At 41.8% G+C, this 13,344-nt stretch overlaps 1 protein-coding gene across 4 annotated transcripts; it reads right to left on the bottom strand.

The window, feature by feature from the left end:
* Positions 1-537: 537 nt before the first annotated feature.
* On the bottom strand, positions 538-13,182 carry LOC123091159 (exocyst complex component SEC3A). 4 transcript variants are annotated; one of them, XM_044512570.1, is made up of 26 exons: positions 12,896-13,182; positions 12,755-12,825; positions 12,557-12,637; positions 12,394-12,461; positions 12,211-12,313; positions 11,116-11,261; positions 10,892-11,009; positions 10,038-10,142; positions 8,511-8,612; positions 8,286-8,423; positions 7,432-7,560; positions 7,268-7,348; positions 7,097-7,171; positions 4,078-4,245; positions 3,860-3,974; positions 3,685-3,752; positions 3,382-3,552; positions 3,201-3,280; positions 3,006-3,084; positions 2,715-2,812; positions 2,446-2,554; positions 2,259-2,327; positions 1,717-1,782; positions 1,526-1,615; positions 1,100-1,239; positions 538-893 (listed from the first exon to the last, which is right to left on the bottom strand). In XM_044512570.1, the coding sequence occupies exons 1-25, from the start codon at positions 13,098-13,100 to the stop codon at positions 1,129-1,131; spliced, it is 2,646 nt and encodes an 881-aa protein (XP_044368505.1). In that variant the 5' UTR covers positions 13,101-13,182; the 3' UTR covers positions 538-893; positions 1,100-1,128. The 4 variants fall into 4 exon arrangements, 3 of the variants coding, with proteins under 3 accessions (XP_044368505.1, XP_044368506.1, XP_044368504.1); XM_044512571.1 differs by having other exon boundaries at positions 538-907; positions 3,201-3,256; XM_044512569.1 differs by having other exon boundaries at positions 538-907; positions 12,896-13,181.
* Positions 13,183-13,344: the final 162 nt, after the last annotated feature.

Raw genomic sequence — 13,344 nt, 5'->3', positions numbered from 1 at the left:
GGTGTCGAGCGAAGGAGGAGCCCTACATTAGCTCATCGCGTTGTGAGTTTTGCCTGGTGTCAATGAGGGAAGCGAGGAAATGTGGCCGCAACCCTAGGGTTCGCCGTTCTCCCGGGACGCTTTCCTGGAGATGAGGCGGGCATGCCAGTCCCAAGAAAAGTAATGCAAGCATGTGGGACAATGCCGGCCAAGCATCTCACGACAAAGTTCCCGGGGCTCAAGCTTTCAAAACAGACATAATTTCTATGTGGTTACGATGATGAAAACATTTTCTATCATATTGCTTTCGCGCGCTACCAAAAGGTCCTGTTCTTGTGGCTACCTACGTGCGTCAAGGTAGGACAAGCCTTTTTTTTCTGATAGTGATGGTAGGGTAAGCCTTGGAGTGTTGTTCGTGACTAAACATTTAACTCATGCCATTTTCAGAACTTCCGAACCATCTTTGGCTACACAGAAATACATAACTGGTGTTTTTCCATAAGCAACCTAGGATATATTCTTTCAGGGACAACTTTCAACCACAATATGTCGGTCATCAACCACAGAGTAACATATGGTCATATTTGTGAAAATAATTCAGCAAGCGCATTCGCCGACATATGCAGAGGGTGCCATGTTCATGTGCAAACCAAAATATATGCAGACACCTACGATTTCTCAAAATCTACGTTGTATTGTTTCTATTATTCTTATTACATACTTACGTGCAAGAATGTAGGAACACTGCACTACATTTGATCATTGGGCAAAACAAAATAGCGTTTTTGCGGTTAATTTAGACATACTTTTAAATAGCACTGAGTGGTTGGTGAAGCATGCCGTCGGCCAACATCAATCGCCCCTGACTCGAACCAGATCCGCTCATTCCTCTCTACAACGAATAGCCGGAACACCTGGACAAATGTTTCTGTAAAATAAATATACTCTACATGTTATATCTAAGAGAGAGATAACTGAAAATCTAATCCATTGAACCAGGAAAAAAAACTACTAATATTCATACTCCATACAGAAAAGAACAGCTAATACCAATAAGTTCCATAAAAAATACCAATAAGTAGCAGCATACAAAAGCCAAAATCGAAGTGCACAAAGTTACCTTGTAAAGTTTACAAAAGAGCAAAGTTGCTACAGATTAGCTAGGATGTCTTTCATCTCATTCACAGATGTCACCGTTTCGTTGGGATATATTTTGGCAATCAGTTTGAGGAAGGTTGTGTATTTATCGAGAAACTCCTTCTGCAACCAACGGATCACCGAGCAAAGATTAGCAACATATTACTCGTAGTTAATCGGAATGAACTACTCATGATTTCCTAGCTAAACTTCACTACCAACAGTGACCAAATGCACCAGGTCATATGGAACTAACGTGTATCAATATGGAATTGGCACTGATCAACACTTTCATTATTTCAGTCAAGCAATCTATCCAAAGGAACCATGTTTCTCCTACTTTGCAAATTTCAGTGGAGGAGAGATTCCCTGATCATCTTTTAGTTTAAAATTTAAGAAGATGGAATACCTTGCATTTTTCCCATAGAGAAGGTAGCAACTCTTCCGCAGTTATATTTTTCTGTAGTTTCCTATACATTGCAGTGATTGTTTTGTCCAGCTGTCATAAAATTAAAAGGAATATGAACAAAAGAATATATTTGAAATGATTTCAGATAATTAAGAGGGAATAGAAGAAAACCAATTCTACTCTTTACATACACCAGTTAGGCTGGACTTCATCATCTTGCGGAAATCTACCTTCGACATTCCAACTTGGAAGGCTATCTGTACAATCATGTCATAAGAGAGATCCATGGAAAAAATTATATTAGCAAAAGGATCATTGTGCACTACACCTTGAGTATGTAAACATTTTTAAGCATTATAAATATTCAGGTGAGGGAATGTATGTGTATGTCTCGGAAGCAAACACATGTTAGCAACATTTTGCACATAAGATATTTTAGATATAACAACTTGGTACGTGAATCTAGAAAAATAAAATGCTTCACTTGGAAAGCATCAATAATTAATATTTTATGTTCCTATTTATATTAAAAACATAATTAAATTTCATGTTACTATTGGTGGCGACATATAACTATTTTGGTTTTCTGGCCAGAATAGATAACTGATCAAGACATGCACAGAACAATATTAGCAATGTCGAATTAGGTCCAGAGAAAATGCAGCTTGGAAATTATGATAAATAAATGATATTAAATTCAAACTGAAGTGAAGGGCCAAATGGCACTACTTACCTCCTCAGGACTCATGTTGTACATCAGTTCCTCGATTTTCCGAGCAAATTGGAATAATTTTTCGAAGTGCTGAAAGAAACAAATATGCAAAAAAATGAATTTTTTTTGGAATGTGGTAGTATAAATGCCTCAGTGTATTACATAGCCAAAGGTATTATGGGACCAAAAGAAGTTGCAAACAACTTACAATATATATGACAAGATTAATATGGCGCGAGCAAGCTTGTTCATAAGCTTCACTGGCTTGATGATAATATTTGGCTAGTGTTGGCACAACATTCGCTAAATCATATAGACTGTATATCAGATCAAATATGACAAGTTAATCAGTTGTTGATACCACCATGTATTGGATAATCATGAGTAGATATCAAGCATCCCAATAAAAGTGTAAACTCTTGAGAAATGTTGTACGTTGAAGGCGCACCAATTAAGGAAAAAAAAGGGGAGAAGAACCTGTGCTGGAAAGCTGCATAATTCTCCAAGAGTACAATATCAACATATTTGGGCTCCACTTGAGCAATCTTCTCCAGAGTCACAAACATAATGGTCACCTATTTCAGAAACATCAACATATTACGTAAACCAGGAACATGGTTGATAGCGTAACTGCAGCCCTGACTAGTAGAATATTGGCGTATGTTGAAAAGATGCAACATTGATTATCATCTAACAGAGTTTGTACATGGATAAATTTTCTTTTTGTTCGTTAAGAAATACATGCTCCGCATTGCAGTAAGGACTTACAATTTTCGTATATGCCTGATCAACTAGATCCCTGGATCCAGTGATATACTGCTCCATTCGTGCTGCAAGTTGAGAAAACCTATATAAAAGGAAACAATGAAACTACATGGATATCATAGGCTTAAGCTATGCATCATGTTGAGCAAGCCAGTGGTCCTGGATTCTACAAGTATTATGAAACAAATAACAATGTACCTGGGAATATATGGCACAACTCCAACTTGTTTTACATTACGCTCATACTTTTCGATCTGGAAACAGGCATCATCAACGAACTGTGCTGCCCAAGAAAATTGAAACAGTAAAGAACAAAGTAGAGGCTCCAAAGTGGGAGCACAACAGATCTCTGCCTAGAGATAGAGTCAAAGTGTCAGACCCTGCTAAACAAAATGGTTATTCTTGTCTCCAAGTCATCAAGCAGCACCGAAACATATCCTGCAACCTCTGCCTTCTGACCAGCAATATAACGATCTGTTATGCCGTGCATTGGTATACAACTCAGTGGATCTAGCTTGAATGCCCAGTCAACTATAGCATAGAAGTCCTCCTGAAAGTATGGCATGTAAAACATGTGAAGCCTGCACGCTTGGAATAGCTCAACTTTCAGCTTTATGTTCCTCATTTTTTTGTAAAAACCATGTCGCCAATGTTTACAAGAGAAAAGGACAAGAAAATCAACCTGAATACCATCTAGCATCTCCTGTACGCACTCGTTTAGCACTCCCAAATCGGCTGAACTGTTGTTACCTGGAAAATTATTTTAGTAAGATGATAGTTTTATATCATGCAAAAAGCAAGAACAATTTTATCATCGTGAAAACATTGTTGAACTTGAGTGTCGGTGATTCATTAACTTGGTTTGGCACTACTCCCAGAGGATCCAGAAGTTTTCGGAGTACTATCTTCATCACTATCTGAACCATCCGATGTAGGAACTTCGAAGCACATAAAATGTGCCAAGAACAAGCTCTACATCATAGACATCCATGATGAAAAATATTACATGTGAATTCTAATAATATGACAGGACTTACTTTGAAATTTCACATAAAATGCCTAGAAATAGAGACACCTCGTCGACAAGAAGAGGAATAAAGGCAGTAATCATTTTGGAGTACGCTTCTGCAGGACTATCTGCAATACCAGCTGGCTGATTTACACCTGCAGGACCTTCAAACGATGGTGTGCTGCTCTTTGACGCTTTTGAACTATTTCGGAGCTCATTAGAATATTCACGGGTCTACAAAAAGAATGCACATGTCATGTCCATTTTTTAAATTTTCTCGGTAAGGTACCCAGAAAAAGAACTAAGATTGCACTTTGCATTTACAGAAGAAGCTTGCTTTTCTGGAGCTTAACTGCCCATAGGCTATTTGCTACTGAGATGTGTGAGTGGTCACCGAGTTAGTCGATTGTTCTTTCAGCATTGTTAGCATTGCTAATGAAGTTACAGAAACTTTGAGGCTCAGTATTTTTGGTAGAACATAGAGAAAGGATGCACTGCAGGCATTTGCAGGCAGTCCCGTACCCATGGACACGGATTCTCGCGGCATGTTGCACCAATCTTACATTCTTAAGAAGTTGGTCCCCACTACTAGCAATTCTCTCAACATGCACAATGTCCACATCAGCATGGTGCCACATCAGCGTTCAGTTTACAAAACCAACCAATCAGTCTGATTCCGGTCTACCATGTCACTGCTAATAATCTCCCGTGATTTTTCCCATCTCCACGGACCCTTCTTCTCCTGTACGCTTCACTTTGTCTTCCCCATTATTAGTTTGATACCCTTCCTCTTCATCTTCTCCGATGTCCACTCAAGTACTAAAAGGATTGATGAATTTGCTCCATCCTCTACATATTCTCCAAGCAAGAGTAGCAGATGGATTCGTTATAGTAGCTCTGCTCGCCTTCAAGCAGTGGTACATGGAGCAGCCCCTACCATCGTCTCCGCGGCAACTGCTGGCTGCAACCATCCCCCCTCGATTGAAATCTCAACCTATCATCCCCGGTGAGCCACCCCCTTCTTCTTCTCCACCTTTTCTATTGCATCTGTCTCCACCCTTCCCAGGTTTCTCCCTCGGCAAGTCAACGTGTTGTCTCTATCTTCTCTATGGGGTCTGTCTCCACCCCGAGCATAATTTCTGATTCACAGGTTTCTTCCTTGATAGGATGAATTTGCTGCCTCGGTCGCCCACTCACGGTACCACGCATGATTGATGGGATGATTCTCGAGGCCTATCCATCGCAGAAGTCTGGTTTCAATTCGCCTACTGTATCAGGTTTCGTCCAAATCCCCCTCTTCGCAATACTCCTATATGTTGTCTAGCTGCTTTACCGCCACACTATCTAGCAGTTAATTGAGCTGCCGATTTTTTTTCTCAGTCAATGTTCTGGGTATATCTAATTGACAATTATGCTCTGCATTCTGACACTGTCTTTTTGGATTGTGACTCGTATTCTGTTTTGGCACAGTCAGGAAAAAAAGTGCATGGTTTAAACCATATTTATCTTCATTGCAGGTTATCCAAAAGATTGCAGGTTTAAACCATGATGAGATATTGCAGGTTATCCAAAAGACATGGCAGTGCAATAGGGGATCCGACACATGGCTCACAATAGGTAATCCCAGGTTATTATGATATTTTTTTCATTAACATTAATGTTTCAGCTGATGTGAATAAAATTTTCACGGTCGCACAAATTTTAATTTTTTGCGGGTAAGACGATCACACAATTTGCATCCAAAAACTATTGCATCAAGTCTAATTCATGTATCTGACAAAAAGTAGTACAGTAGCATGTACCTTTAATAAAAATTACACTTAACCAACTAATAACTTCTGACTGATCCAGTTGTCATCTTTGCATGTGTAAAAGTACACATATTTGTCTCATCACAATTTTTACAATTGCATAACAATGTGTCAACTACTTTGATAAATATTGTCGTCAAAACATGCTATTTTCCTTTGACTGCAGATTTTTCAAGATGACATATTTATGGTTTCCTCATGGTATTTGCATGTGACTTTGCTCAATAGCTAAGTTCAAATATTTTTAGTCATTTCATATTTTTGTTGTTCCGGGTAGTTGACAAGTGAAGACCTTCTTTACTATATAGCCATTCATAGTAATTAGAATGGACCCTGAAAAGAACGATGATTCTGAAATAGGGTAGGGAATTTGTTTGCACGCACAACGGAAAAGTTAATTGTATGGACAATTTCAGAAGCTTTCGCAATGTACCCCTATTGCATGCTTTCTTCTCCTTGCTAATCAAACGGCAGAACTGCAGCGTTGACCCAACCAGGCATCATCGAATGCAAGCAACGCCGCAAAATCGAGGGACGCTCGCGAAGATGGGTCGCCCAGAAGCCTTATAGGTTTAAATATTGTCTCTTGAAGTAGTTTGGCATAATAATGTACTGTGATAATGTTCATATTTTTCCTATCTACTGCTAAGAAAAATCACAACAAGTTCCCGCAGCAACGCGCGGGGTATCTTCTAGTTGAAGAAGTAATCAAAATGTTATTGCTGACATACGTGCTATAGGGGAAGCAGTGTCCTGCACCCTCTGGGGTGGGCTGAATGTCGAACCCTCCATGCACCGATGGTCATGAGTTGATCATTTTTTTAGGATGAGTGTGTTGCTCATCGTACTCCATCCCTTTCGCTTTGTTAGGCAGGAGCAGCAAAACGCTATAACCAAGGAGGAGCACGTGTTCTAGCCCCGATTAACCCCTGTAACCCCTCGTACTCCATCCCTTTCTGTTAATGTACGTAGCATGCATGGCTAATTGAAAACGAGTCAAGTGTTGCATGCATTAATTGGCTAAGTTAAGGTCTTGCAGACGTGGTTAAGGGCCCCAAGTGCCAAGCAGCGTGTGGCGTGCCCAGAACGAGTCTCGATGGAAAAGTCTTGATTGTTACTTGATAACACCTCTCAGAAGATCAACAGTCAAATTTATTTATCAAAATGGCTAAACAGAGTTGTTATTTTTGCATGGTCATAGCAACCAAATCAACGCATCGGTGTCTTGAAATATAATCACGTAACAACTTGAGAAAGTACAGAAAGAACCTTACCTCCCGTCGAATTAGCAAGTTCAGAGAATGGCAGTAAGCTTTCCGTAAAGGAATCATACAACTTTTGTCCAGACTCTACAAAAATGTAGTATAAAGTGAGCATGAAGTAAACTAATTATTCCTTATTTGCAGAAGGATTATAATATCACACCAAGATAACATGCAAGTAACCTTGATGAACTGTAGAAGACGAGCATAGGTCCTGCATTTGTACCTCATGTCAGCATGGTCAGGCCTCTGCAGTTGCCCTTTCTGCAAGTGTCTATAAAATTTTCATACAAGTCCTCTTTTGATCCAAAATTTAAACTCATTGCAATTATTGGATGTGGTTTTACCTGAGTGAAGTTGTCTTTATCATTTAGCATAGAATCAATCAAACCTGGAAAGTAATTCCTTAAAAATTCTGATGCTCGCCGAACGAATGTGCACTTTAGAAGTACAAATTCTGCACGTTTTTCTCTAACCTGTATGAATTTCAACAGAAAATGCACATTGGCTGAGAAATATTAGTTTTGGTAATCTTTAAAACTGGAGACATTGCACCTTGTCAATTATGTATAACTCAAAAACCATGGATCGGTAAACCCTCAGCTACTTTTCATGTTGATAGAATGTACAATCGCTACTGGAGATTCATGGCAAAGTTAACTAAGAAAAGGGCAGACCGGTGCACGTAGCTCCCGCTTGTGCAGGGTCCGGGGAAGGGTCCGACCACTTTGGGTCTATAGTACACAGCCTTTCCCTACATTTCTGCAAGAGGCTGTTTCCCTAGATTCATGGCAAAATTAACTAACAAGTTAAGAAAGGTATTTGACTTGTAAAGGAACTGAATACCAGACTCAACAGGCCTAGTTTCCGAACACTGTATCTACTCTGATAAGGAAAAAATATATACAGCGCAGCTTTTGAAGCGGTTCTAAAATGTTCGCGTAGTTTTCTTTGCAGTAAATATCATTTCAGGAACCTTCCATTTCAAAGAGGTCAGCTTGTTTGCTGTAAGTTTCTCCTAGTCTCTGCTAGATGTATTTCATGTGCTCCAGATCAGTGGGAGGTTACCAGACAGTGGACTTATTTCATATGACAATTTTCGGTTTAATCTGAATAATAATGAAATATAACTATAAAAGAAAAACCTGACAAGATAATCATCAAGACAGAAAATTATGACACAAGGAAAAGAGAAACATACAGCACGCAGTTTTGCATAGCATGGATCCAGATTGGACGCTTCTAGGTTCTTTATAGCATTGGTTAACCATTCACAGGCTTCTATATTCTTGACCATATTTCCCTCATCGAATGAGCCTCCAGTCAATGACACCTCATACTACAACATGATTAATCACATGAATATTGTAATCACCAAACTGTAGATGGATATAGTGCAAGAGTAACAAGCTTATTCAGTGCCCACCTCAGGTGGAATCTGCAAGAGTACAAGCAATCTGTCTAGCTCCTCGCCTAATGCCACATTACTTACAGATTGCATTTCCAACTTGTTATTACGCCATTCTATCTGGAAAATCGAACAAAGGAAATAGTGAAGCTTATACTCAAGTTGATGAAAGAAATATTCAAATCATTCACTTCAACTTGTTGAAGTGTATATGTGGATTGTCTAGCCCTTTCCATCAGTTTGGATTTTTGGTTGTGTTGGCTGGTGCTTGAAGCTTAACATGGTATCGGAGCTAAGGTCTTGAGTTCAAGTCTTGGCTTTCGCAATTTATCTAAAAATTGTTGCTGCCCCCCTTTCTGTCCACGTATAGACCTCTTGAGCCATACCTCTAATCACATGTGAGAGGGGGTGTTGAAGTGTATATGTAGATTGCCTAGCCTAGTCCTTTCCGTCACTTCGTACTTTTGGTTGTGTTGGCTAGTGCATAAAGCTTAACACAACTCACTCTCAAACAACAATTGGATATTATAATCCAGTCTAATTATCTTCAGTAGCTTTGCTGCTAAATATGACTTCAAAATTCTAGTGCCAAATATATATGTGAAAAGAAAACCACATTATTGTTTTTCAAGAGTAATATCAAGGAACCACAACTATTGGGATGAAGGTTTGAGAGCCCACTCAACTCGCCCGGTTCAGCTCAGTTAACAAGGAATCTAACCCATGGAGCCTACCGGCTACCGGTCAGTGCATACGTGGGGAGAAGAGTGAGCTGATTCTGCCTTGTCACGCGCTGAGTCAGACAAGGTCGAACAGCTGGGTCAGATTGGAACTGGCCCGGTAGTCGGTGGTGGCCACCCAGTGCAGGTGTGCAGCACATAAATGACAAGCCCGACACCTTAGTCAGCCAAGTTGATGAAGAAGACCACGGCCACAACCCACAAGCTCGAGTGCGAGAGGCACCCTTGCCTCTGCCGCAGCCGCTGCATCAGCAAGCGGAGGAGCCAATTATGGGAAAAGTGGTTGCGCCAGGAGCAACAGCGGCCTCTCATCGGTGGGTGGTCAGCATGTCCTCCATTAGGAGCGACGAACATGACCTAGTGATACGTCAGAATCATGTTGTCCTTCACTAGCACCATCGACGGCTCGTTGGGCTCGTCCTTGAATAACTCCAACCCCGCGCCGGTGAGCCCGTCCTCCCAAGAGCCTTCTTTTCACCATGTTGCACTGGATGGTGGGCCCCGCAGGTCAGATTCCCTGTCAACTGAGCTGAACCGGGCATTTTGGGTGGGTTTTATCTGTTAGCCCAATAGTTTTGGTTTTCTGAAACCTTCGTCCCAATGGTTGTGGTTCCTTGATATTTACTTTTTAAGGCAAAAAAGAAACTCTATCATATAGGTAATTAGGTACTGACGGTTAAAATTCATGCTACTATAGGTGAGTATGATAAACAAAGCTGTGAACATGCAGATCTGTGAATATAATTAAATTTTAGCTTATGGTAATTATGAAATTAAATGGACTATTAGAGGTAAGAAAAATTACAGATTGTATATCCTCCCTCATATGCCTGAGCTTGATATTGAAAATGCCAAGCCACTCATCCATATCTTCAACACATATGGTAGCTACTTCTAAGCCCTGCAATACCTGTAGAACCCAAACTTGAAGTTGTAAGGCATCAAATTTCTCTGATTCGTAATATGTGTAACAATGCATAAAAAATAGTTTAGAACTAAGACTTGCAAATGTGGCTTCTAACAATAATCATATGGAAATGATTGGTAAAATAAATAAAATAGTTAATCCTTGGATGTAAAAAATTTAATCTATTCTCCTGAAAGAAGTTTAAACCGAAGGGTGAAAAACAGTATGAGCACTTGTTATGTTTCCCAGGTTAATTTTCTGAGCACACTTATCTGGCGATATATGTAATGCTAAAATAGGCAATTACTGTATGCATCATTGCCATGTCAAATAACCTGCTGTGAACAATCTTTTGAAGCAAATCAGGATGAGCTTTATCTACTAATGAGATGATGGAAAAATAGCATTACTACTTTTAGGAGGTGTGTATACGGCTAACTAATTTGGTCCTCCAAGGAAGGATAAGCTGAAAGTAGATGCGGAATTAAAAATAACTAAAATTTTGGTAGGAACCTCATGATAATGGGAGACATAGCAAAATGTGCAAGTTCATATCAATACGAGGTTAAACTAGCCAAAACTCAGATGCTGAATTTTTGCTATTCATGCAACGTCAATTCAGCATCTGAGTTTTTTTTTTGTACCACAAAAAAAACTCAGATGCTGAATTGACGTTGCATGAACAGCAATGCTCCAATTGGGATGCAGATGATGAGAGTGCATTTACAGAATAGCGGAAAATGCTCACATACCTCTTCCACAACAGATTCTGTTTCCATAAGGGCATAAACATTTGCAGATTCGAGAGCTACAAGTTCACGCTTCATCCTTTCTGAAAACGCCTCTGCTTCGCCAATGGCCATGACATAGCTGCGCCGATAAAATGTTGGCATCAGTATCATAGTTTTCATGCAACATAGAAGTTTGTTGTGCGCTGTAGATGTCCAAGCATGGCGCTACCAGTTCGGCAACTTACGTGCCAAGGAGAGCCTCAATGTCCTCTTCCTCTGCTTGCGAAACCAGGTCATTTTCTACAGCAACTTGCGAGTCAGGCTCTAGCACAGTTGAGTCAAAGAGGCCATCTTTCGAGGCCACCTGCGTGGCCTTTGTTGTAGTGTTCTCCTGCGTTGCAGTTTAATATTGTAACTCGTGTTATACAATATCATACAGGAAGCTCCAAGTCTGAAACGTTAGGTGCTCGATAGAGTTGAACGGGCAAAACAGTCATGGTACCGGTTAATATACAAGACTGTGTTGATCTATTTGCCCTGAACATGAGGACCATGGATGATGTGTCTTAGGTAACTTCAAACATATGTGCAGTCTAAAGCAGGCTAGACTAGTCCAACACTTAATTATTCATGATAAAACACAGTATAATTTTTTTTTTCAAAATTCAAAATGTAGCACACGAAAAGTTGTGTGAAAAAGAAGCACTGGAAAAAGGTCAACGGGCTTCGACCGGGTGAATATGACCTCTGTATGACTCCCAAAGTCTGCAAGATGCGACTCAATCAGTCGTTCCATTGCTTTCATCTCCTGGGCATTTCGCCGAACAGCTTGAAGGCAGTGGCAACAGGGAAGGCACGAGGCTCCCATGGCTCACACAGCCTTGGTTGGCGGCGGCTAGGGGAAGCCCAGCAGGCCAGCACGCGACGAGCGGAACTCCGCTCTGCCCTGGCGCCGTTGCCATGGCCGCGTTGGATAGCGAAAATGAGCTCGACTGCAGCGGGAGCTCGGATGCGTGAGCCTGCTCTTTGGGGTGTTTAGGACTTGTTTGGACTCCAGATCTTGGACACGAAAGCAGCAAATGCTCTCTCTCTCTCTCTCTCTCTCTCTCTCTCTCTGTCTCTCTCTCTAGGAAATCAGGTCGTCAGCAAAACTTAGCACGACTAACTGAATTTATTGTCATCCCGCAAAAAAAAAACTGAGTTTATTTATTTCTCTCATTGAAATACTAGTACAAGTCAAGGCCATCATACAGAAGCTCAACAAAAACGTGGTCAATTGGTTCTACATGCTAGTGGACTTGTGAGTCGAGTAAGAAATTGATCATCTCCATGCAGCATACCTTGGCCCAGATAGCCATCTCGACGATGTCCATGCCAACCACTTTGGGGATGCCACCCAGCAGCTCTTTGCACAGGTTGAGAACGCACATCAGCAGACGGTTCCTGCAAGACTTAGACACGAATGACTGGATGGAAAACTAGAGAGAATGGTGAACATATACACGAACTGGCCGACGCGTCACCTGTCGTCCTTGTTGCGCATCGTCCACTGAGGAGGGGAAACACTCTGGCTCCTCAGGTTATCAAACCCCTGCATACGCACAGTTTTTTAGTGAAAGCAAGAGGTCGACAGATAGACAGGTAGGGAGCAAGTAATTAATCGTGAGGAATGATGATGACGCGTACCAAGATGAAGGTGCATCCGCTGGGATCATTCGAGGCGACCTCCACCTTGTGGAGATGCTTGATCTTGTACACCTTCGCCGGCTGATGAGTGATGATCGATCAACGGGGGGTCATGTCAGAAATCGGTCGGACATTCCTGCAGCTCGGTAAATCGAACCAATTGATTGATTGATTGATTAGGTTGTTGTGAGAAATCACCTCGAGGATTCCGCCATTGGAGTACTTGAGGACTCGCAAGAACGCCTTGGTCTTCTGCCCTTTCGGCTTGGCTGCCACAGGGGAATCAAACAAGATGCATATGAAAGAGAGAAGGATGGATGGGCGGACGGAGGTGCTGACTGGTGACGGCGAGGACGCGGGCCTTGGCCATGTTGCTGTGGCGGGAGGCGAGCTTGCCGGCCTTCCCGGCCCAGGTGCCGCCGCTGCTGCGGCCCTTGGCCACGCGCATGCACATCACCACCTTCTCGGGGGCCTTCTCCTTGCTCAGGATGCCCGCCTCGCACGCGCGCTTCAGCTCCATGTCGTCCGCGCTCGAACGCGCCATGGCCGACGGCGGGGAGGATCTCTCTCTCTCTCTCTCTCTCTCTCTCTCTCTCTCTCTCTCTCTCTCTCTCTCTCTCTCTCTCTCTCTCTCTCTCTCTCTCTCTCTCTCTCTCTCTCTCTCTCTCTCTCTCTCTCTCTCTCTCTCTCTCTCTCTCTCTCTCTCTCTCTCTCTCTCTCTCTCGGGCCGGTGCGGAATGGTGCTGGCGGTGATCGATGCCTCGATCCGTGGCTCATGATGCCGCCTT

This window comes from Triticum aestivum, chromosome 4B (assembly GCF_018294505.1).
Source record: "Triticum aestivum cultivar Chinese Spring chromosome 4B, IWGSC CS RefSeq v2.1, whole genome shotgun sequence".
NCBI classification, from domain to species: Eukaryota; Viridiplantae; Streptophyta; class Magnoliopsida; order Poales; family Poaceae; genus Triticum; species Triticum aestivum.
The sequence above is the reverse complement of the archived record's forward strand: the minus strand, read 5'-3'. Positions and strand labels throughout refer to the sequence as shown.

Bases quoted from the DNA above. Each gene is read 5' to 3' on its own strand.
- LOC123091159 (XM_044512570.1), bottom strand. From the start codon at position 13,100: ATGGCGCGTTCGAGCGCGGACGACATGGAGCTGAAGCGCGCGTGCGAG. The intron at 7,172-7,267 runs GTTACTTGCATG...ACATTTTTGTAG, and splicing joins GTCTTCTACAGTTCATCAAG to AGTCTGGACAAAAGTTGTAT. The intron at 3,753-3,859 runs GTTAATGAATCA...ATAATTTTCCAG, and splicing joins TGGGAGTAGTGCCAAACCAA to GTAACAACAGTTCAGCCGAT.